Source organism: Hemicordylus capensis, chromosome 5 (assembly GCF_027244095.1).
Source record: "Hemicordylus capensis ecotype Gifberg chromosome 5, rHemCap1.1.pri, whole genome shotgun sequence".
In the NCBI taxonomy this organism is placed as follows: domain Eukaryota; kingdom Metazoa; phylum Chordata; class Lepidosauria; order Squamata; family Cordylidae; genus Hemicordylus; species Hemicordylus capensis.
Window position 1 is genome coordinate 136,526,263 of NC_069661.1, and position 24,411 is coordinate 136,550,673.

Genomic DNA, 24,411 nt, shown 5'->3' on the forward strand with positions numbered 1-24,411 from the left:
TGCAGTACAAATTAGCAAATACAATTAAAAACACTTTAAAACTTTTAAAAATTCAATTATAAAAACCCTGAGTGCACCGGAAGGTCTTCACCTGGGGTATAAAATAACAAAGTTACACCAGGTGAGCCTCACTGGGGAGGCTGTTTCATAGAAGGGGTGCCACCACCAAAAAGGCCCCCTCACTAGTAGTCACACACCATACCTCTTTGGGCAGCGGCAGGGCCTCCAAAGAAGATTTTAAGGTCCATTTGGGGACATTTGGGGCAAGGCATTCTCTCAGGTAACTTGGTCCCTACCAGTTTAGGGTTTTAAAGGTTCTCAACTGGGCCCAGAAGCGGACTGAGAGCCAGCGACGTTGATGAAGCCCTGGTGTAATATGATCAAAATGTCCAGTCCCAATTGGGCATTTTGACTCCATCCAGATAAGGTCGCAGTTGGTGTATCAGTCAAAGCTGATAAAAGGTGCTCTGAGCCATAGAGGCCACTTGAGCCTCTAGTGACAGTGCTAGATCAATGAGCACCCCCAGATTGCTAACCTGATATTCAGCGGGAGTGCAGTCCATCTGGAACAGGCGGAACCATAAACCAACCAAACCAGAATACAGTCTAGTCTTGATTGAGTCTCAACTTCCTCACCCACATCCAGTTCATTACTGCATTCAAGCACTGATTCAGGACAGTCACAGCCTCACCTGATGAAAAAAAGAGATACAATTGAGGGTCATCTGCATACTGATGACACATCAGGCCAAATTGGATGACCTCTCCCAGCAGTTAAATGGGGTAATCAAACCCAATACTCTCCAGTCATTCAGCTTTTGTAGGTTTTATTGCTTTTCAGTGCCTTACAAACACTATTCTTGTGTCAGTAAGTAAATATGAAAGTGGGTTGTGAAAATTACTTGGACATATTTATAACTAAATTTAATAGATACAATTGTGGTTTCAAGGGGCAGGCAGTTGCCGCTGAAAACTCACTCTCAGATGTCTCCTGATCACTTTCCAATTCCTTGTGGCTGTGCTACAGAGCCCCCTGTTAGATTGTGGCAGGTAGGGGGAATCTTTGGCCTCGTGACAGTACTAATATTTTCTCCTGCACCATAAATTGTAAACACTTTTCCAAAGCAACAAGTGCCACTGGAACACAATGGTATATGATCCTTTAGAAAACAAAAAGATCTTGTTGGAGAGCAATGCTTTCAGGTCTCTTTCATGTTGCAATGATGGGCTTTTGCGAAGTTTTTAAATCCAAATCAACAAGAATATTGTAGATCTTAAAGGGTAGTTTTCTTTGATTAACAAAATAATATTTCAAAACATGTCTTAATTCTATCTATATCTATTCTCTCATACAATTGATTTACAGATATCGATATCAATCTTACTTGTAGAAATTGGTACATTAGAGAATATCTCCTATTACTTTTTAAAGTTAGATTTATATGTCGCCCTACTCCCATAGGACTCAGGGCGGCTTACAAACAATAACATATACAGCAACAAAATTCTATAAAATACATCTTACATAATGTCATAACCCCAACACCGTACAGTACTCATTCCACATGACATAGTAACCATGGCTTACAAGATCACTCTACGACCAGCTATCTCAGCGACCAAAAACCCGTCAATAAATAATCATATTCTCTATCAGGGAATAAGGTTGAAGTGGGCCACAGGCTAAAAGTGAAGGTGGGCCCTGAACGTTCCCTGCCTTCTTTAGAGATGGGCGGGGAGAGCAAAGAGCAAGCTGCACGTAGCTGTTAGACCCCTCTCCCTTAGGGGCCCTGAGTACGTTTGTCCCCTCCTAGTTACGTCCTGCCTATATACATGTGACATAGCTGTCCAAACTGTGTTTTGTCATAGTTTAAAATAGTTATTCAGATTAAAATGCAGAGAGCAATTACTGAAGCAATTGGGAATAAAGTGACAGCCAATTTTCCTTTATTTGCCCCAACTTTCCAAGGGTGTCAGCAATAAAACCACCTCTCCTATAGACTATTGTCTTTTATTTTCTTGACTGAAGTCTCTAAATAAATTTTGCTAAATGTTTGTTCCACTGAAGTTAAATAACTACTTTTCTCCTTTAGGAAGCCACTGTATTATTCAAGGAAGTACATTGACATATGAAGCACCAAATCTCTATTTAGGTTCACTAGATTTTTTTTTTATATTAACTTTCAGTTTTTTCCTCTCCTGGTATAAATTTGGAAATCAACTGTTGTCACCCATTTAAATCTTTATCAGACAGACAAAATTTTGAAACAAAAAGAAAAAACGGATTAGGAAAGGCACTCATGTTAACTGAGTTTATCCTTCTGAACAGTGATGAATTAAAATTAGTCCATTCCTCTAGGTCATCCTATATTTTTGAGAGGAACATTATTTTTATAAATATGCTTGAATTCATAGTTTGTCGGTATCAAAGATGGTATCCAACTATTATTCAAGTTGCATTTGTAAATAATCCATATGGTTTTCTTTACCAGTGCTACTTGAATAATAGTTGGAATATCTTTCTTTTGCAAGGAACGGTGTGTGTGCATGTGTGTTCACTTATATCCCAAAATGTTCAAAAGTTGCTACCAAGTAGCTCAGTTTCATAGCAGATGCAATCAAACTGTTGTGGGATAGTTGTGTGCACAAAGTGCTTCAGGAGGGAGGAGAAGAGAGAAATCTATTTGTGTAACTACTTAAATGAATACAGCAAATAAAATTAAGCAGTGATCAAAATAAACCTCAGTGGCATTATAAAGCCTCTTTTTGAATTTAGTAGCAGCTCTTCTGTTCAAAGATGCTTATAAAATGTAGATGCCTTTTCAGTAGAATAAAAATTATTATTTATTTAGTGCTATTTAGTTATATGGCACTTTACAATTAATGAGAAAAGTGGGTCCCATTGAGCTCCCAATCTAAAAATCTTTCTTGCTGCTTTGCAGTTTCATTTCTTGTTAATGTATACACTTTGCCCTTCTGACAGAAATTGATGATGATTCAATTAAAAGCAACCCCCCCCCCAAAAAAAACCCCAACCCTTTGTCTTGCAGTATAGTTATGGGTGTGGCATCTCCAATTGAACTCCAAAAAATGAGGACATTTGATGGCCCATGATGTTCACGCCATTAGGGCATAAGAACTGATGCCCAATCTGAGATACTGTACTGGCCTACAAAACCGTAACATTGGAAACACAATTTGACCAGGTCCTCCATGTACCTAATGCATGGTACTACCTGTGTAGGCTGGTGGCAACAGCAAAAGCTGGGGATTAGTTTTGCAGCAGTTAAAGCAAATTTGGTAACATGTGCCTGAGCATATGGTGAGTGCTGTTATACAATTAGTCCTGAGCCCACGCTCCAGAGACCAACACAGAAATCAGTTCAGAGTCAATGAAAAGAAATTATATACTGTTAAGCAATAATATTTCTAAATCTATTGGCACAAATTATTCACATGTATTAATACCCCCCCACACACACACACAAACACTGACCTTTATTTCCTTCCATAACTGTCTTTTTCATGGTGGTGAAAGCAAACGAGTTCAAAAGAAGGAGTCTTGTGATTTGTATTCCACAAATGGATAATGATGCAGATCCTATGCTAGTTGGCAGTTTCAGGTCTGTCTAAAGGCTGACCATACAGCTGATTGATGGCAGCAAGCTGCCACCCTCTTCTCGCTCCACTAAGACCTTCCTCCGTCAAACATTTGATAAACTCCTCTTATCTAGAAGTCCAGCTTCTGCTCAGGATTAGGGATGTGCCCGAACAGTTTGGCGCCCCCTTAGGGAAGTGCCAAACCGGCTCGGGCACCCACATTTGAACCAGTTCGGCAAGATGGGGATTGGCTCCTTTTAAAAAGCAGGTCCTTGGGCGCGGAGTAACATGGCGTCCTGACAGGGAGGCAATAAACCATCTTCCTCCCTTATCTCTCAAGATCTTCATTTTCCAACCAGCAAGAGTTTGGAAACAGAAGTAAGGGTTTGATTTAAGGTGTGGGGGCTGCCTAGCAACTTCAATCTCCCGTTAGGGAGGTCATTTGTTGCCTGGCTATCCCACCCTGGATTTCAATCCCTTGGCATTCCAACTGCCAGCACTTGGCTTGAGAAGATGGAATGCAGAGCATTTTTTTAAGGTCAGCCTACCCCCTACTCCATTTTTATCTAGTTTAGTATATATGTCTTCTCTTGGACTTCGACTTAATCTTCTTTCTACAACTACATCTTTGTTTGGAAGATTTTCAGTCTTTGTATCAAGAAATTTTGTTTCAAGAAACTTATCTCTCCTTTTTTTCCATTGGAGTCTGTGATTTCTTTTTGAAAGCTTTTAAGACTTTTTCAGCTTGTGCTTATCTGTCAGCCAACATGCTTTGCATGTTGAGTCACATTTGTACATAGAAATTTTAATAGTTATTTTAACACATTGTGTGATAGTCTTTTTTTTTCTTACTAGCAATACCTACATGCTTAGCCTTCACCACAAGCTACCCAAAACAGCAATCTGTGTGTTGGCAGCATAAGCAGAAGTGCAAGAGAACTGTTGTTGTTCTACCTTTGTCCTTGACATTATCTGTAACATCTCACTCCATCTCTGCCATCTCCCTCTGCACAAGGTGCTTTCCCAAGGCCTGTACAGCTCCCAGTTTTCCTTGAAAGGGAGCAGGGAGAGAGAAAGGCAACTGGTCAACAGTTCATAGTGTTAAGCCTTTATACCAGGGGCGTAGCAAGGTTGGAGTCGGCCTGGGGAAAAGATTTTTAAATGGGCCCCTCACTGCTGATTAACAAAAGAGACTTTCAACCATGCAGTGCCATCCTATGTGTGTTTTCTCAGAACATCCTAACAAATTCAGTAAAGTCTGCTTCCAGGTAAGGAGAATTGCAGTCTTAGGCAGCATATCTAACCACATTTAGCTAGAAGTGCATTTCACTGCAACCTAAAGGACTTTGTAATTTTCTGTCATGAAACAAGCCACTTATAGGACTTTTTGATGGTTTTTTAATTTAAAAAATATTTTAAAATCAACAATTTGTCCAATCCACTTCAATTTAAATAAACATATTTCTCCCACCCTGCCCTACATCTCTCTGCTCAATACCAAAGCCCTATTCTAAGTCATTCCAGGTGATCTAAAGGCTGGGGCAGAAAAGGAAGTTGTATTTTTATGCAGGCAAAGGGCAGATTCTTCCATATGGGGATGGAATGATGGTCTGAAAGGGGGCTTCAGTTCCAGACAATTTTGGAATTTTCTGCCATGAAACAAGCCACTTATAGGACCTTTTTAAATGGTGCGTGTGTGTGTGTGTGTGTGTGTGTGTATATATAAAATAAAAAAATCATACCTCCATTACTAAGACTGAGGAGTCAAAGGCTGGGCAGAGCTGTGGGTGGGCAAGGGCTGCCAGTGCAGGCCACCCTGCCTCCCTCCTTCCTTCCTCCTTTGCTGCCTGTCTGCCAGCTGGCACTAGAGTTCAGGTTTCAGTGAGGCCTCTCTGAAAGCCCTGTCCACCCATCGAACCGCTGAGAGGCGGAGACTGAAGGAACTTCAGCAGCTTTCAGGCTGCTTAGCTCACCTGGCCAGATCAGGAGGGCTAGCAGAAGAGAGGGCCAGCAGGCAAGGGGGACTGGCTGAGGGGCCTTGGGGGACCCCCCAGGTCCTGTGGGCCTAGAGACAATTGTCCCCCCTTGTCCAATGGACCCTATGCCCCTGCTTTTTACAAAAGCAACTGATTAGTAACACTTGGAATGTTATTCAGATTGCAGTCCTCTGGGAGTAAGCCCCACTGAACTTAGTGCAGCTTACTTCTGAGTAAACATGCATAGACCTGGACTGTACAAGCATATGCAGGAAGGTCTCTGAAAACCTCTTGGAAACCCAGATAAGCAGGTAGCCAATGCAGAGGAAGTTAGGAGTGGGAAGAGGCTGACAGGTTTTTCCTCCCTTCCTCTAAACAGAATCAAGACTCATTGCACTACTCCTCTGTCCCTTACACCACCTACAAAGTATAATATCAGCTAGGATTCCTCAAGAATACTCGGCTTCTGCACTTGCTTTCAGTGGCAATAAGGTTCAACCCTGGAACAAAGCAACAGTGCCTCTGAGCATCTGCAGAGTACATTCTGTAGCGTATACCCAACTAGATACCCCAAAGCTGCTAACTATTAATGCCACATTTGGCATTAAGAATGAGCCTTGGAGAGCTCAATTTCCAAGCAGGCATGAGCCCCATCAGGCCTCTTTCTTTTTAGAAATGCAACCCAACCAAAGGAATTGCACACAGTGCAAAATGAGCCACAGGTTATCAGTTAGAAAGGCATGAATTCCTGAAGCTTTTGATTGCCTTACAAAAATGTAATGGATGAGAGCAATTAAATTGTCTAATTGCATTGGAATTGAAGGGCCACAAAATAATAATAATAATAATAATAATAATAATAATAATAATAATAATAATAAAAAATAATTCAATTTCTATACCGCCCTTCCAAAAATGGCTCAGGGCGGTTTACAAAGAGAAATAACAAATAAGATGTCTCCCTGTCCCCAAAGGGCTCACATTCTAAAAAGAAACATAAGACACACACCAGCAACAGTCACTGGAAGTACTGTGCTGGGGGTGGATAGGGCCAGTTACTCTCCCCCTGCTAAATAAAGAGAATCACCACGGTAAAAGGTGCCTCTTTGCCCAGTTAGCAGGGGTAACTGATAATCTGTTTTTATTGTGAATAAGGCACTGTTACTGGAAAAAAGTACAGTTTTCTGTATAGAATCTGCATAATTATTACTTCTAAAATAAAATAGTATTAGAGATAATAGATAGATACTATTTGGTACTTAATGAAGCTCAAACTGGATGCAGTTACTTTTCTTCCTGTTTAGAGGAGATAATCTGATTAGAGGAGATAAAGAATTCTTAATATATGTACAATAGTAAACTCAGTATGTAAAAACGGTCATTGTTGTTGAATAATATGATATATATCTCATGTTTAAAACTCATAGTATGACTTAATAGGAAGCGTGTGTGTGTGTGTGTGTGTGTGTGTGTGTGTGTGTGTGAAAAGATGGAAGGCCATCTTCTAAAATATCTGTCCACAAATCCCTGGACTGAAAAAACAGTTGCCATATTGAAACCAGTGTAGGTTTCTGTGATCCACTTGACATTATATAGTGTCATTGTACCAAAGAAAAACATCCAGTAATTTGCCTTCTATATGAGAAGTCAACTTGATGCTTAATGGGTGCTTTTCTTACACCATTTGTATCTAGGACATCAGTTTAATATAAATTAGAATTCAAACACAATTTCTATGGGAAGACTATGGGGATTACTGTATATAACTTTTCTAATTTACCTTCTTTTCCCCCTCTCAGGGGAAGAACTAACTAAAATAGAAGATGAAGATGAACAAGGCTGGTGCAAAGGCCGTCTGGACAATGGACAAGTTGGTTTATACCCAGCAAATTATGTTGAAACAATCCAGTGACAAATGATTCTAGAAGTGCTGTAGTAACTGTCAGCCTGTACAGTACTTGTGGCTACAGTGAAGGGAACTGAAATGTGTATATGTTTTTTTAATGCAACTGAATAATGATACCTTGTCCCTTAGAAATCATCTAATGATACAAATGATGGAATTGGGGGAAAGTTTTGTAGCTTATACACAGAACAAAACAAGCAGGACAGAGTCAAAAAAGTAGTACAAAAAGAAATGACCTTTTTATCACCTATTGCCAATGTATTATTTTGTTGTGAGTTTTGTATACTTTTTCAGAATTTAAATTAATGCCTTGATCTCAGTATTCTGGAAGGCAATTTATGATGACTCTGGTTAAATCAGTTGTTTTAAATAGCCTTCAGTAATTTGCAACGTGGTTGTTGTTTTTTTAAAAAAATGCAGTTACTTTTGTATCTCTTATTACAATATTTGAAAGATGCAATTTTTTAAAAAATTTAAAAGCTATGCAGTCTGCCATCTTTTTCATGTCAGGCTTAATCAGTACGACTATTTAAATTATGGCTCAGATGTATTCACATTGTACTGTTAATCTTTCCATGCTGTCAGCATGGCTTTCTGATGTAAGATACCATAAGTGTCTGTTAAAGAAGATTGTAGCAGAATTGCCTACAAATAGTAGTTTGAGTTTCACTCGTGGATGCTATTGATTCATTTGGTCACCTAAAATATTAATTTCTTGAATGACTCTGGGATTTTTAAAAATAGACTATTTAAATGTATTTCCTCATTCTTGCTGAGAAATTTACATTTCGCAAGTTGTTAATGATTTTGTGTGATTTGGAAAGTTAAACATATATGAAGATTATTTTTTCAAGCAAGCGAGACTGTAAAATAGATGTGCTTTTTTATTAAGATGCTCTTTAAGTTGCATATATGTATATATAATTTGATATTCAAAAATTTAAAGAGCATATACTAATTATCAAGCCTTTTGTCTATTCATTAGATTTTTGAGTGTAGTCGAGTACTAATAAATCAATGTGAGTTTGCCATTTACTTCACTGAGAGATCAATTGCACTCTTAGAGTAAGCTAAACAATTTAAATTATATCATAGTTAAATTGACTTTGTCATTGTATACTTACTTAGATGTAAGGTAGACCAGCAGCTCAATCCAGTCCATCATTGGTACAGTACCTGGGGAGGTTTCCCATAGGGAATAACAAAGGTGAATTCCCCCCCTCCCCCTGTCTGCATATCAAGCTGTTAAAGGGAATGGAAGACCTGTGCATGACTCCCATATCCCCATGTAGGTCTCCCTGTCATTTGTTCAGTCAAGGCAATTGAATTTGAACTTCATTTTCCTTGACCTGAGAACTTGGACCTTGCTTTCCTTGGCTGAGCAGGGCCGGGTAGAGGATCAGACAGGGGTCTAGAATCATGCAGGGGCCTCTCATTCCCTTTAGTAGTGCAGGGAATGCACTATGCAAAGTGCCCATGCATACTTGGGGGGAGGGAGAGAAAGATTTGGTTTATGACCTCCAGGGATCCTTCTGCAAACACTGTCCCTGTGTATACTTGACTGAACCCTAAGTATTCTGTGATTCAGGTTCTCAAATAAGGTGAACAATTATGCTAAAGATCTTTATTGGCTGATAAATTGTGGATTCCAGCATAAACTAGCATTAGACCCATTGTGGATGATTGTAGCAGAACACTGTAAAATCTTCTACCTGTTTGCAATTTCAAATCAGCTACAGAATGTCAAATTACATACATCTGTGGAAAATTTAAATAGCTGGATTGTGAAAATGTTAGGACAAATTACTTGATAGAAAATCTAAATCTTTTCAGGTTAGTAGATATACCATTTTAGACAACTACACTGTAATTGAAATAACATTTTGAAAATTAAAATGTTGTAAAAGTTTTTTGGCTATTGTATTTGCTTTTGAAGACTGAGAGAATAACATTTCTGAGAAGTTCATTTGTATAAGGCTGAGTATTGGATCTCTTTGTCATTTAATGTAGCATGATTGCTAAGAAACTGAACAGTTCACCATAAATAGTCAGGAATGAGTCTGGACGGCTTCTGTACAGTACATTGCATACCATTATAGGCAAACCTCGGTAGTTGGTTCTTCGACATGGTCTCTGTCTTTTACACCATAATGGGCTATGCGCCTGCACAGAGACCTTGTCTGAACCTAACAAGCTCAATTCTCCTGCTTTAGGGGGGAACCTCACCCCCCAGCCACTATATGCGGCTGCACCACTCCACATCCCCTCAGTCTTTGTTGTCCGCACTTCAATAGACGTAGTGGAATCTTTGGCTCAGCAACAAGTAGGACTGTTTCTTGAATCCTCTTGTTTTTTCTCCTATTTTCCCTGTTTTCACGTCTGTTATTTTTCTTTTACATGCAGTAGTGACTTTTTCATGGCGTTTTTATTTTTACCCCCCTTCATGGTTCCGATCCCAGCTTTTGTGCCCAGCTGGCTGAAAGTTTTCTGCAAAGAACTTTAAGAAATGTGTTGGTTGTGGATCTAAGATCCCTTCCTCTGATACTCATACTAAGTGTCTTCTCTGCCTGGGGAATCCCACATTGTCAAGACCTGCATTTATTGCCAGAGGTTTACGAAGCAGGCTAAAAAAAATAGGGCTTCTCGCTTGTGTGCTGCCCTGTGGGACTTGGCCTTCCATTCTTCAGAATGGAATGGAATTGAAATGTCATTGAAGCAATAGTTTACAATGGCTTCTTTGATGCAGTCAATGTGTTCGGACTCTGCTCCTCTGGCGCCAGAACTCCTGACCTCAGTACTGGTGCCGTTGACACCTGCCGCAGACCTATCCGTGGTTTTGGCCCCTTCTGTGCTGATCGATGACCTGCCTAAGCGCACTTTGCCTTCGGTACCAGACTCCTCTTCAGTTCCTTTGGTACCACCAAAGAAGAAAAAGAAGAAGCCGGCGCTTGTGCCACATTTACTGGCAGGACAACACTGTCCACCTATTCCCAAGAAGAAGAAGCCCCTGCCAGTCTCTTTGGAGGCTCTGCTAGTTAAGTCAAAATTGATATCTTCCGGGGATGGCTCAGCGGTTGTTGACCAGGCATCAGAAGATCGGCCAGCCATGGTACCGGTTTCTCCAGTACCAAGTTCTACTGACCCTCACCTTCATACTAGTTCTCCGGTGGCTTTGATGTCTCCAAGCCAGACGCCTGACCGCACCTTTATGGAACAGGAACTCTCAGTAGCGGCTGACGAACGAGACTATGCTACGTTTGACTATGAACCCTACTCGCCGGACAAGCCCGCTGTGAATTCAACGGAGCTGCCTAGACATCATATGTCTCCCATGCGAGAGAGGAACAGCCCCCCCCCCCCCATGGGCATCAGAGGGTGCATTGGGACTTGGAGGAGCGCTCCTCCGGGTACAGATATGGGAGAGATTGGGATCAACATGGACTGTCATACACGGATTGATACCGTGATTCTGCACGGGTTTCCATGTATGTAGATAATGAATCCTCCTCCTATGGAGATTGGTGCCAGGAAGCCGTCGTTTATAGACAATATCCCTCTGATTATCGATCGGATTGTTCTAACTATGGGAAGCCCCGGCATGGATCACAGTACCAAGAGGGATCAGCTTATGGAGAAGTCAGGACTAATAGTGATTGGTGTAAGGCCCCTTTGCATTTGGAAGGGAGGCCTCGCTCTCCTCGATGAGACTTTCATGACTGCACTAGAGGGCATGGATCGCCTTTGGCGGTTCTGGTCCAGCCTCCGGTGCCGCAACCTTCCTCAGTACCAACTGCGGCAGCAGATGGATCAATACATTGGATAACCATCTGGAGCTTCCAGCTATTCCTCTGGACTTGGTCCCGGTTCCAGTTGCACCTCCTGAGATTGAAAGGGAAAGTGAACCTGGCTTTCCGGACTCGTAGTCTCCCTGGGGTCATCCCCTTTTGATAATCAATCAGACTCTAAACCTGTGTCTCCGTCAGAAGACCTGAAGCAATACTCGGCCTATGTGGCCTCAGCCCTCAGTGTGAGCCTTGATATGCAACAAAAAGGGGAATTGGACCCTTTCTTTGGTCTCATTGATGCTGAGGCTAAGGTACCGGTCTCTCTACCACTGAACACTGCCTTATTGAGAGTCATGTGTGGGCATTGGAAGAAGCCAGCAACTCTTTCACAACCCAACAGGCACCCTACAGAATTTCTACAGAGTGCAGATACAGGAGGATACGACCTTCTTGAAGAATCATCCTATGCCTAATTCCATTGTGGTGGAGGCATCCCTGCAAAAGTCTGAAGGTTGCAGTCACTGCTCTGGGTGATAAGAAGGGGAGGAAGTTGGACTCTACTCGGTGTCAGCTCTGCATTTGCAGGTTGCTAATTACCAAGCCTATAATGCCAGGTATAACCATTTTTTGTGGGAAAAGGTGGCCCCCTTTTTAGACCTCCTCCCCCAAGATAAGCAAGATCCGGCGAAGGCTTTTCTGCACGAAGTTGTGCAGGTGGCAAAGCAAGAACTTTACTCAGCGAGACCCTCTGTGGATTGTGCAGCAAAGGTGATGGCCACATCTGTGGCTCTCGGGAGGCATGCCTGGCTGAGTTCCTCTGGGCTGACCTACAAGGCCTGTGCTAGGATTGAGGATCTTCCCTTTGAAAGTTCTAGCCTCTTCGCAAAACAGACTGATGACACCTTACAGAAGGTGCAGAAGCTGAGGAGTATGGCAAAATCTATGTCTTACTCTTCTTCTGCTCCTAAGCCGCAGAGGCAGCCCAGGTGGTCTCCTTACCAGCAGGCTAAAGCTCCTTCACAACAACAATCCTCATTGGAGCGTTCCTTTCGAGTTAACAAGTTACAGCCTCAATACAAGTCTGGTTTCCAGCCCAGTAAGCCTGCCTTTCAGAAACAGTGTCCAAATCAGAAAAAGCAATGACTATAGGGCCTTTCTGACTCACCTGGCTCCCTTTGTGACGAATTGGGACAAGGTGACTGTGGATCAGTGGGTCCTCACAATCATACGCAAGGGCTATGCCCTCGGGTTTCACCAGACACCACCAGTGTCCGGGTTCGTGACTACACCGTCAACCCAGCATTGGATCAGGAGGTCTCCGCTCTCCTCTTGAAGGATGCAATCGAAAAGATCACCAGTGTGATGAGCCCCAGTTTCTATTACCGTTACTTTGTTGTTCCAAAACCAGATGGCAGTCGACACCCTATATTGGACCTCAGAGGCTTAAACAAACACCTTGTTTACAAGTGTTTCCAGATGTTGTTGGTACCGACTGTTTTGACCCTGATGGGGAGAGACATGTGGATGGTCTCCTTGGACCTGAGACACGCGTACTATCATATCTCCATATGCCCTCAACATCGCCATTTCCAGATGGGGGTATTGCCTGTCAGTTCAAGGCCTTACTGTTTGGCCTCATGGCGGCTCCACAGGTCTTTACAAAATGTCTGGCCCCTGTGGTGGCGTTTCTACAATAGCAAGTGATACAAATCCTGCTGTATCTGGACAATTGACTCATCCTAGTGGGTTCAAAGCAGGCTGCTTTGAGCTCTCTCAACGCAGTCATAGATACTTCGCAGGGCCTGGGCTTGCAGATCAACTTTGAGAAGTCCAAGCTGACCTTGTCTGCAGGATACAATTTATAGGGCTGATCTTCGACACCCGTTTGAAGAAGGTCTTCCTCCCGGAGGCCTGCGTAGAGACACTTGTACGTCTGGCCTCCACTTTCCTGGCCGGGGGGCTGCAGACCATGCATTCAGTACAGCACCTATTAGGCCATATGGCTGCCACCACATAGTGCTTCCACACGCGTGTCTTCGGATGTGCATCATTCAGAGGTGGTTCCTGGATGTATTCGACCCCCTTCGAGTCTCCGCTCAGTTGGAGCACATGCCTCCCCCGCTTGGTGGGTCAGGTCCCGTCATCTGGACATAAGCCTTCCCTTCCAGGTCTCTTCTCCATGCTGGGTGATTACAACCAATGCGTCGGATCTAGGATGGGGCACTCATATGGATGATTATCACCTGAGCGGCCATTGGACGCTGACAGAGAGGGGTCAGAACATCAATTACTTGGAACTGTTGGCCATATTCCATGCCAACAGTTGCGGGTTTCTTACACTAAGGTTCTAAGGGGTTTCTTACTTGTAATTGCAGGTTGTTCAATGACAATTCAAATCGACAATATGATGACAAAAGCCTATATCAATCGGCAGGGAGGCACGACCTCAAGGAGCCTCCTGTTACTTTCAGTCAACCTGTGGCATTGGTGTGTAGCACATGCAGTCACACTACATGCTGTCTACCTCCAAGGGAACATGAACACCCAGGCGGACACATTGAGCAGACTGAAAACGGTTTCCCACGAGTGGATCAGGGTGTACTTCGGGACATATTCGCAATGTGAGGTGATCCAGTTCTGGATGTCTTTGCATCTCAGGACAGTGCTCAGTGTGCCCTCTGTTGTTCTTTTGGCGATGCTTTCATCTTGTCCTGGAAAGGCCCCTTCCTTTACCTGTTTCTGCCATTTCCCCTCATACCAAAGGTTCTTTGCAAACTGAGGGAGGACTGCTCCAGGGCCATCCTGATAGCCGCTTGGTGGCCCAGGAGGCCTTGGTTTGTGGCTCTGAAATGGCTAGCAGTGACTTGTGTGTGCCTTCCCACTCTACCTTACCTGCTGTCGCAGGAAAAGGTTTGGGTGAGCCATCCAGACATCTGGTCTCTGCACCTGACTGCCTGGAAGATCCTACCGACTTCCCAGTGAGACTCAGAGACATTTTGCTTGCCCTCAACGAGAAAGTCGGATGGACATAAATCGACTCTTTTCCTGTACATTTGCTATTCAAAATGGGTTTGATGTTCTTAACCCAACTGTCCAAAATGTTTGTACCTTATCTTTGAAAGAGTCTGGTTTGAAGCTCTCCTCTCTAAGAATACATTTGGCGGCCATTGTGGTGCATTCGCCTGCCACTCGGGTTTCCTGGTTACCCACTGACAAAGAGCTTTCTTAAAACCCTTTCTAAAGGGGTTGCCGCATGTTTTACTGGATGGCCCTGTTATGTCGTCGGCTTGGGATTTGTCTGTGGTGCTGGCTGGTTTGCTGCGACTGCCCTTTGAACCTTTGGCTTCGATTGATTCTTGTCTCCTGATGTGGAAGGTTGCCTTCTTAGTGGCAATCACCTCTGCTAGGAAGGTGACTGAACTGCAGGCCCTGAGGATTGATCAAGGTAGTTTCTACCTTTCATCATTCCCTACCACTCACCTTGCCTGTATTTTTTCAAAACCCTTCATCTGATGCAGAGGCTAGATCGTTTGGATGTTCGGAGGGCATTGTCCTTCTATGTTCAGAGGTCGGCAGAGTGGAGAAAAACTCCTTTTCTGTTTGTTCTGTATAATGGGCCTCACAAAGGTTTGCAAGTTTTTGCTCAGTCCCTGTCTAGGTAGATTGTTTCTACTATTTAACTTTACTTTTACTTTATTTATGGTCATGGACCAAGACATACAGCATAAAACCTAATGAACAATAAAACATACAATTTATAAGTACAGAGATCTTCTGCAACTAATAATAATGTAACAGAATTTAGCTGTAACATAAGATACTACTTCATCCTAAAACAACAGAAGAAATTTTACAAGAGCCTCATCAGATGACACCCCCCCCCCACCGTCCCCATTGTGTATCAATGGGGAAGTCAATCATTGTCTAACCTCATGATATTGCTTACAGTGTAGAATAAAAATAGCCAGCCGGGACAAACCCTTTTCTCGTTTTTAGTGGTAAATAATAATTAGGCAAAAGAGTCCTTTCCCACCCAAAGCAGGAGAATTGAGCTTGTTAGATTCCGACAAGGTCTCTGCGCAGGCACATAGCCCATTGATGTAAAAGAACAGGTGACCACTAGAAGAACCAAAGTTACAGGTAAGCAACCTGTAGTTCCTCACCTACTACCGCAAGTAACGAGGCATTATACTTATAAGGAAATTGGGTTTAGGTTCCAGAATGGACACAAAAGGTGGGGGAAATGTAAAAAAACATGAAAATAATTAACTGTTTACTGTACCATGCTCCCATGTGCTCAGGAATGCTCTCCAACCCACAAATAAAATCACAGGGTTTTCTTTTTTAATGAGCCACAATATGGCAGCCAGAAGTTACCCCCTCCATTCACTTCTAGCCTTCTAGGAATCGCAGTTACATGGGTATTAACCCTTTTGTTTCTGTGGATAATGAAACCAGGTGTCAATTAGACACCCGCAGATACACAAAACCGTGGATATAGAGTTTACGAGTAACAAGGTATGCCTGTATTGTATAAATAATGGGCAGGATCCAGGCTAAGCCTCGTTGAAATTAATGGGACTTAAGATATTTGTTTCAATGGTTTTCAGTCACAGCTGATTCTGCCCACTAACTTTAAATATGCTGAATGAAGTTTAACTGCCAATTTAATGAAATTAAGTTTAACTGTCTAACTCAGAGAGGAGAGCTCGTCTTGTGGTAGCAAGCATGACTTGTCCCCATAGCTAAGCAGGGTCTGCCCTGGTTGCATATGAATGGGAGACTTGATGTGTGAGCACTACAAGATATTCCCCTCAGGGGATGAAGCTGCTCTGGGAAGAGCAGAAGGTTTCAAGTTCCCTCCCTGGCTTCTCCAAGATAGAACTGAGAGAGATTCCTGCCTGCAACCTTGGAGAAGCCGCTGCCAGTCTGTGAAGACAATACTGAGCTAGATAGACCAATGGTCTGATTCAGTATATGGCAGTTTCCTATGTCAAATTAGTACTATTTTATTGCTAACAAATTCTTTGTTCTTGACTGTAATTTGAAATGAGTAACTTAATTCTTCAATGTGGTGAATACATAATGCCATATAGAGTCTGTCCCAGCAGCAGTGTACAGCACAAGGTTAGACTAACCCGGTACAAGAAAAAACCTATTGCCTTCTCTCATTACCTATGTATGTCTGTAAAAAGAATGAAACCTTGGAGGGGAATAAATGCTGTTCTAATGCACAGAATAGGTCAAGCACATATCTGTCATACTAAAATACAAATAAAAATGGTATGTAATTTATATGTATATTCAGGCAATGTACCCTAATGTATATTCAGGCATGAGTACCCTAAGAGAAGGGCCACTGAATGGAATGGGACTGTGAAATAGCTAAATGAAACCTTTTCAGATATTGGCCTACAGTTTGCCACTCAAATCAAGACAGGCTTAACATGTTAATGGCAGATTTATAAATTGTTTTCTTTACAACACACCTCCACCCTTCCCCCAAGTCAAATGCTGAAGTAGCTTTAGTGAATTTGTGTGTGCCCCCACCGCACTTCTAGTATGTACATTTTCTGTACAAATACCCATCCATCTTTTTTTTTTAACTATTCAAAACCCACCCATCCCCATACATACATACAAACACACTATACAAGACTATACGTAGTTAAATAGTGTGAAAGTAAAAGTAATTTTAAGAGCCAGAAGTGGTTTGTATATGTCCTCAATGCATTCAGTTCATAAACCTTTCTGTCCCAGGGAAAGTTCAAAAAGAAGTATTCTGCATCTTGTCAGGATGGCTCAGTTTGAAGTCTGGCCAGTCCATGAGATACAGTAAGCAGAGTTGTCTTTTGTCTGTATTTGTAGCTTTTGCTGCCCCCCAGACACAGCTGTTGCCTAATGCTGTTGCCTTAGCAGGCATGCCACATGCTCAGTAATGATGATGTACAATGACACAAATTGTACTCATTTTCAATTTGTTCTCCATGCACCCACACATTTCCTTATTTTTTGAGGCCCTACTCAATCTGGGGAGGATGGAGTGCCTGGCACCAGCAGAGTTGCCCCATGGTGTCCATTGGCTACTCAAGTCATACAAAAAGCCAGATGTAGGTCACAGTGATAGGCAGTCTTTACTAGGGACAACATCACATATCAACAAAAATAAATCTCGAATGACATAGTCAATGCAGTTTTCATCTTTGAGCTATCAAATCAAAAACAGCATTAGACGACACTGGAGACTACTATCAGGTTTACCAGGTTGTAGTAATCCCCCTCTAATAGCCCTTCGGAAAAGTTCCAGCTTAAAAGATCTTCTCGTTAGAGCAGACGGCCTACCTCGGAGGGATGTTGTTGAACTTAAAGGTTTCTTTAAGTGCGGTCATTGTGTAGCATGCCCCATGGTACTACAGACCACAGAGTATAGAAACAACAATATGAGCAAAAGATATGCTTTGGACTTTTTTGCAAATTGCTCAACAAAAAATATTTATATAATACAATGCCCATGTTCTCTTAGGTATGTTGGGATGTCGGCCAGAACGGTTAGGGCTCGCGTCTTGGAACATCGCACCCGTATAAGGAACCGAAATTTGGAATGCCCTATGGTTAGCCATTTCATACAGGCTGAACATTCCCCTAGTGACTTTGAATTTTTTGTCATTTACAAATTCAAATCTAAAGAATTCTCCTACTTGGATATTAAAACTGTTCTCCTGCAAAAGGAAGCTTTTTTCATATACCAACTTAAAACTTTAGAACCATTGGGTTTAAATCAGGTCAATGACTTGGCCAGTTACTTGTAAGACTAACAACAAGTGGAGATAAATGTAGACGTGTTTTGGTGTTACTTAAGTTTGTAAATAATGGAACATTTACACATTTTGCAGATTCTTGTAGACTTCTGAACCTTTATCTGTAATAGAATAGGTAATGTCTTTTTTCTTGTGATGCTTTGATGTTGGTGTTCTCTGCACATGTGTGTTAGTACCTGCAATTTGAGTTATTTATATGACTGATTGGATAATGAATATCTAGTTGTTAATTAGCGGAAATGTTTAAGGCTGAGGGAGCTTGAAGGGTATATTAAGCAGCATTGCAGGAGTTGCTTTTTAGAATGACCTTGTATCGGTAGAGTTCCAATGCGAAACTACTGAAAAAGAGCCAATAATGAAAGTTATCTAAAGTAAGGTGTAATAAAGTAAGTAAACCTTTTCTCTCTTTGAGTTTAGATAACGATTGTGTTTAAAGTATTTTAATAGTGAAGGGATTTAATTCTTTGTAGAATGAGCCACTAAGACAAATTGCTAAAAACTTCTCCTGATGAAGCCCTGCTTAGAGCAGGAGGAAACAGGCTACAAACTACCTAGATACCTGCTTGCCTAGGATACCTGTTGAGAGTTCACAATGAATTACAGCAAGAATGGATCTTATGGAGCAGTAGCAAGACTGAGTAAATATAAGAGCTGATCCTGTGATATACTACAGGAAACTTTTGATTCATTATACATCTAATGGAACTTTTGATCACCTTCTGACTCTTCAGCTACACTCCTGGGACTCTTTCTTTGCTGTTGTGTGCTTTTTCATTGTCAATATGTCCATACAATTGTCCATTGTGAAAATTATCACAGATGTATAAGAAATTTGTTTGTATGGCATTTTTTGGATACTTTGGGTTTCTTTGGCAATATGATGATAATCTATGGTGCGTAACCTTTCTATAGATTATATACATGGTTTATATACATGTTCCTATGTATATAGTTTCTTTCTGTCTGGAGTTTGCCAGCTGAGGTCAGCTGCACAAAGGCGCTGCAGAAAGAGGAGGGGCAGCAGGAAGGCCATTGTTACTGCCCGCCTGCCACACCCGCTGTTGGGAGGGAGCTTGCCGGATGGGGTCATGAAGTAGGGAGTTCTGGGACTGGGGACGGTAGGAGTTTGTGGTGGGCTGCTACATAAAGAACCAGGGAATTTAGCGGAAGGGGGCGAGTGGCAGTTCGCCGCCTCAAAACGTGCCAAGGAGCTTGAGGCCAGCACGAGGGCGCTGCAGAAAGCGTTTGGGCAGCAGGGAGGCCATTGTTAGTGCCCGCCTGCTGCACCCACCATCAGGAGGGCAATAATGGCGGCGAGGAGGTGGGCGGATGGCAAGTGAAGCCCCGCCAGCCGGGAGGAGGAGGCGGCGATGGTGGCAGGACACGAGGCAGCAGTGGGGAGAAATAATGGTGGTGGCGAGGTGGGCAGGCAGCGGGCGGGCAAAGCCCTGTCAGCCAGGAGGAGGAGGCAGCAGCAGGACGGCCTGGCCCAACTAGAAGCACAGATGCTCTGTGCCCAGGCCCACTAGTATTTTTTATATTTCTGAAATAGTTGTAGGATATATATAGTTGTAGCATTATAGCAGAGACTTACTATTATCATTGTTATACTACAGTATCTTCAAAAGTGTACACGGAACACTGGGAAGTGTAGTTCTTCCTAGCACTTTTCCCTTGGAATTCTGTGGGGTTTCGGGAAGGATTATACTTCCCAGCACTCTGTATGTAGCTTCCACAGTGATGCTGGAGCTTGACATATTCTTACAACACCCTCCTCCCCCAGCACTGGGGAAAGCATAGCACTCTGTGGAGATGGAAAATGCTTTCACATTGGAGATTTTTTGCAGAAGTGTCCTCCACTTGAAAAATAATGATCACTGAACTATGGAGCCTTCCCTCTGTAAAAACAGACTCCCTGCTCCTACCCCACCCCCACCCAGGTCTAGGAGATAGTAGAGAGCCTGGGCATTGTGGGAAAAGTTGAGCTTTGTAAATAGGCAGTTAATTGGCTAAATTTTTGTAGGATTATCTCAGCTTATTGTAAAATAGGTGTAATGTGGCCCACTCCATTGGAGTCAAATGAGACCACCTTCTTTCAAGTCAAGTGAAGTATTCCTGTCAGTATCCAGATAATGGGGGATGGGCATCAGGACACTGTCAACTAAGAGAACCTTAAGGTGATTTTAAAGAAGTGAGACACACTCTGCCTGAGAAGGAGGGGGACAAAAGGGATGCTGCAATCCTGGGCAGGCTCTCAGCAGAAACACCAAGGGATCCAAACCAACACTTGCCTAATAAATAAGAAATAAAAATGTACTAAATTTCAAATGAATTCATAAAATATGTTTCAAAGGAATTCATTAAAATATACAATAAATGTAAAAACATCTAAATTCAGTTCAAATATTATTAAACCATAATTCAATTCATAGGAATGTGTTCCAAATTAGAAGATGGAGAGGATGAAAAGTTCCAAATATGCCATGGACGTCCTTGAAGATCCAAATCAAGCAAATATCATTTTCTAAAAGAAAATCAAATCAAATGAAGCTAGATGAGTTTTCACCCAAAGACAGTCATCTTCAGTGGCATCAATGAGGACAATGTTTATGTTTTGTCTTAAGACATATAAATATTGATATCTTGCAAAGCTGAACAAAAGTGTGTGGATCTTCTCAAGTAAGAGAGTTTTGAAAGGTATCTCTTTGTCCATTCAGCAGGGGTTATCAACAATGATGTACCTATGTTGTAATGGGTACTTCATGCATCGCAATAGCTTGATTCAGTGCTGAAGGTCTTTCAAGTTTTTTTTAGAAAGTGGGGGAAGGCTAAACCGTTTTGGCAATTAATGGCTGTCAACAGTTTTTAGAAAAAGGAAAAATGGTGGGTAGTGGTGGTGATTGGCACTAGGTAATAAGAACAGCCCTGCTGGATCAAGCCCAAGGCCTATCTAGTCTAGCATCCTGTTTCACACAGTGGCTCAACAGATGCCTCCAAGAAGCCCAGAGGCAGGGGGTGAGGGCCAGTGTTACCTCTAACGGGGATTCCCAAATGTTGACTATAACTCCCATAATCCTCAGCCAAAGGCCATTGCAGCTGGCAATGTTAGGAGTTGTAGTGAACATTTGGAAATCCCTGTTAGAGGGAACACTGGTGAGGGCTTGCCCTCCTGCTGTTTCTCCCCTGCAACTGGTATTTAGCGGCATCTTGTCTCTGTGGCTGGAGGTGGCCTATAGCCACCAGAATAGTAGCCATTGATAAACCTTCCTCCATGACTTTGTCTAAGCCCCTTTTAAAGACATCCAAGCTAGTGGCCATCAGCACATCCTGTGGCAGAGAATTTCATAGATTAATTATGCACTTCTTTTTGTCAGTCCTGAATTTTCCAACCTTCAGTTTCATGGGATGACCCCTGGTTCTGGTATTGTGAGAAATGGTGAAAAATTTCTCTCTGTCCACTCTTTCTACTCCATGCATAATTTTATATGCCTCTATAATGTTTCCCCGTAGTCTCTTTTCCAAACTAAAGAGCCCCAGATGCTGTAGCCCTGCCTTATAAGGAAGGTGTTTCAGGCCCCTGATCAATTTGGTTGCCCAAAATGTCACAAAGATCTATTAGATTAGTAGTACAGATGGACTTCAACATCCGCAGTCCTAGCACCCACAGTTTCATGTACCCATGGTCGGGTCATGTGCACCCAGCCTTGTTATCCATGGATATAAAAAGGGTTAAAATTCACCTATCCACAGTTCCTAGGTGGCTGGAAATTACCTCTGAAGTCATTTCTGGTCACCATTTTGTTGATCAGAGCCATTTTGTGACTCTTGCCTCAATTTTCCATAATTTTTTATGGAAAATCTGTACAACTTGGGGTTTGGGGGAACATTGCTGGACAAATAGGGACGTGCAGAACATGGCATGGCACGTTATTTCTCCAATTTTTGTCTTTTTATTGTGTGTGTGTTTTAGCCTCCAGGAACCTACCCCCCCCCCCCACAAACACACGGCTAATGACTTTAGATCTCGTTATCCATGGAAATTGGCAGGAATGGAACCCCTGCAGATAACAAGGTCGACCTGTACATAAAACTCAGGACTCTAAAAGCTGGAACGGAACAGACTGCAATAGCTCATTAAAAACCAAACTTGATCCCAAAAATGGTGGAAGGTGTTAGACACACTTGAAAACAAGATTTTAGCACTGAAAGATTTCCAAAATTACACTTTTATACTTCTTACTATATTGTAATATGGAATATGAAGGGGATAGTAAGTGTAATATTTGAAATCTCTCAGTGCTAAAATCTTGTTCTCCAGTGACTAACACATCCCACTATTTTTGGGATCTGATTTATCTGGGGTTACTGTGGGCTGTTCTGAGCCATTCCACTCCATTCCATTTTTGGCTGTGAAGGGGTTCAGCGATAATACTGTAAATTTAGTACTAAAATTTTATTTATGTATGTGTGTATTTATTTATTACATTTATATCCCGCTCTTCCATCAAGGAGCCCAGATAATGCATGCTTAAGTTTCTCCTCACAACAACCCTGTGAAGTAGGTTGGGTTAAGAAAAATGTTCTCAAGCATCTCTAACACATCCCACCAGTTTTACGATCCAGTTTGATTTTTATGGTGTTGTTCTGGCCTGGCTTTTACGTGGTCCTATAAAACTAATATATTGATTAAACAAACTTTAAGGCAGGTCCAAAGTGTAGAAATATAAACTACGTACCTGAGTGTTGGAGTGAGTAATGAAGAAAATAGGGAAGGTTGGAGCTGAGGGGCCTGAGTTCTTTGAACACATCTGCTCAATTATAGCTACACTTCTGTACTTGACAAACCTCTGCGAACCAAAAATTGCATACGTGTGACTCTAAACACTTTTCTCCCTAATCTAGTTTTTTTGGAAGAAACTGACTTAAATCTTCATCCTTCCTCTGTTCTTCCCACAGTTCACTTAAGTATGAAATTAATTTCAACCAGACTTAGCTAGAATTAGCCAAATTCTGGCTAATTTCTTAGCCAGAAATTAACTGGACTTAATTTCAAGTCCAGTTGAAATTAAGGCGATTTAGGCTGGCTGCTGCCCAATGTAATTTAGTAGGAAGTCATGACTATTTCAGTTTTTCTATGGTGTACAGGGAAGACTAACTAGTTGGGATTTTTCCTACTGAACCGTAATATGTATATCCTGTTAATTAACTGGAAGTGCAAAAATGATTCACTTCCTTAACGTTTTCATTATTAAGGCCAACGCCCTCTGCTTGAGGGGGCAGCCTCTTGCGTGTATTCATTTTGAAGAACGGCTGTCGTTTAAGGGTATGGTTTTCAGAGAGAGTCCTGACATTTCCGACTGGAGCAGCTGATGTGGACAAGAGCTTCCAGACGCAGGTAAAGAACAACTAGGGCTTCACTCCTGTGTTTCTTGCTTGGGAATGGGAAGTATGCCCCATTGAATGAGGTGGCCTTATAAAGTCTAGAACTGCAGCCTCCTCCTATACTGCCCATTCCAGAGGTGCACTTAGGTAATTTGGGAGTTTGGACTTAAAAGCCTTTGGAGCCCTCTCCCCCAGGCTCCATCATCCCCCTACACACACCAACAAGCACAGTATTTTTAAGACATATTTATGCAAATATGCAGTAGCAGAAACATTTCAACACGCAATTTAACAAATTCCTATCTCCACATTTTTCTTTCCCCACTCTGTCTCTAAAGCACCGGTACAGGTGAAAATCATATTCAGCTACCCAGCACAGTGCAGGCCAAAAGTGACCACACCGGCAGGGGCAGTCTAAGGAGGATTTGGGGGCCTCAGTTAAGTTTGAACCTGTTACACTGGGCATTGCCTGCAGAGAAGTACTGACAGTACTCCCGAGTCCCTCCCATCTCGTCGGCTTAGAAACGCAGAAGCCGTCTCCGCAGGGCTTCTCCCAATCCACGCCTAACAAGTCAGCGGCGTTGGGCTAGTTCCTTGGTCACGCATGCGTACTGCTTGGCAGCAGGGTGTCCGCCCACCTGCCGGGCGCTGACGACTTGTTCAGGCTCCACCCCCGCCGGGCCGTCCTGGAGGCTGGAGGGAGGTGTTTGGGTCCGCAGGGCGTGTACTCTACTCCTGTTTGTATCGAGTTGTTCTCGGGCTTGTCTTTGTTGACGGATTGTTGTGGTTGAATTCGGCCTGCGCGCGAGAGAAGGCAAAGGCGATGTGCGAGCCCGTGAAGCAGGACATCATCACCATCTTCAAACGGCTCCGTGCCGTTCCCACAAACAAGGTAACAGGGTGAAGGGCGTGAAAGGCAGAGCATTTTTCCTACCCTCTTTTCC

The 24,411-nt window shown here is 42.6% G+C and overlaps 2 protein-coding genes and 1 long non-coding RNA gene across 13 annotated transcripts in view; 2 read left to right on the top strand and 1 right to left on the bottom strand.

The window, feature by feature from the left end:
- The window catches only part of PACSIN2 (protein kinase C and casein kinase substrate in neurons 2), a 116,895-nt gene extending 107,504 nt beyond the window's left edge, over positions 1-9,391 (top strand). For all 7 annotated transcript variants that reach the window (XM_053257472.1, XM_053257465.1, XM_053257466.1 and 4 more), the window contains one exon: positions 7,376-9,391. In XM_053257472.1, coding sequence (XP_053113447.1) covers positions 7,376-7,488 — 113 coding nt within the window. In that variant the 3' untranslated portion in view covers positions 7,489-9,391. The remainder of the gene's footprint in view (positions 1-7,375) is intronic.
- Positions 9,392-20,523: 11,132 nt separating this feature from the next.
- Positions 20,524-24,115, bottom strand: LOC128327987 (uncharacterized). The gene is made up of 3 exons (XR_008308934.1): positions 23,918-24,115; positions 22,822-22,932; positions 20,524-20,609 (listed from the first exon to the last, which is right to left on the bottom strand). It is a non-coding gene; the product is annotated as an uncharacterized LOC128327987 (long non-coding RNA).
- ARFGAP3 (ADP ribosylation factor GTPase activating protein 3) overlaps positions 24,090-24,411 on the top strand; it is a 96,518-nt gene continuing 96,196 nt past the window's right edge. For 4 of the 5 annotated variants that reach the window (XR_008308933.1, XM_053257463.1, XM_053257462.1 and 1 more), the window contains exon 1: positions 24,090-24,359. Coding sequence is in view for 4 of the 5 variants with exons in the window: in XM_053257463.1 (XP_053113438.1) it covers positions 24,291-24,359 (69 nt within the window). In the remaining variant the exon portion in view is untranslated. The remainder of the gene's footprint in view (positions 24,360-24,411) is intronic. The other variant, XM_053257461.1, reaches the window with a different exon arrangement.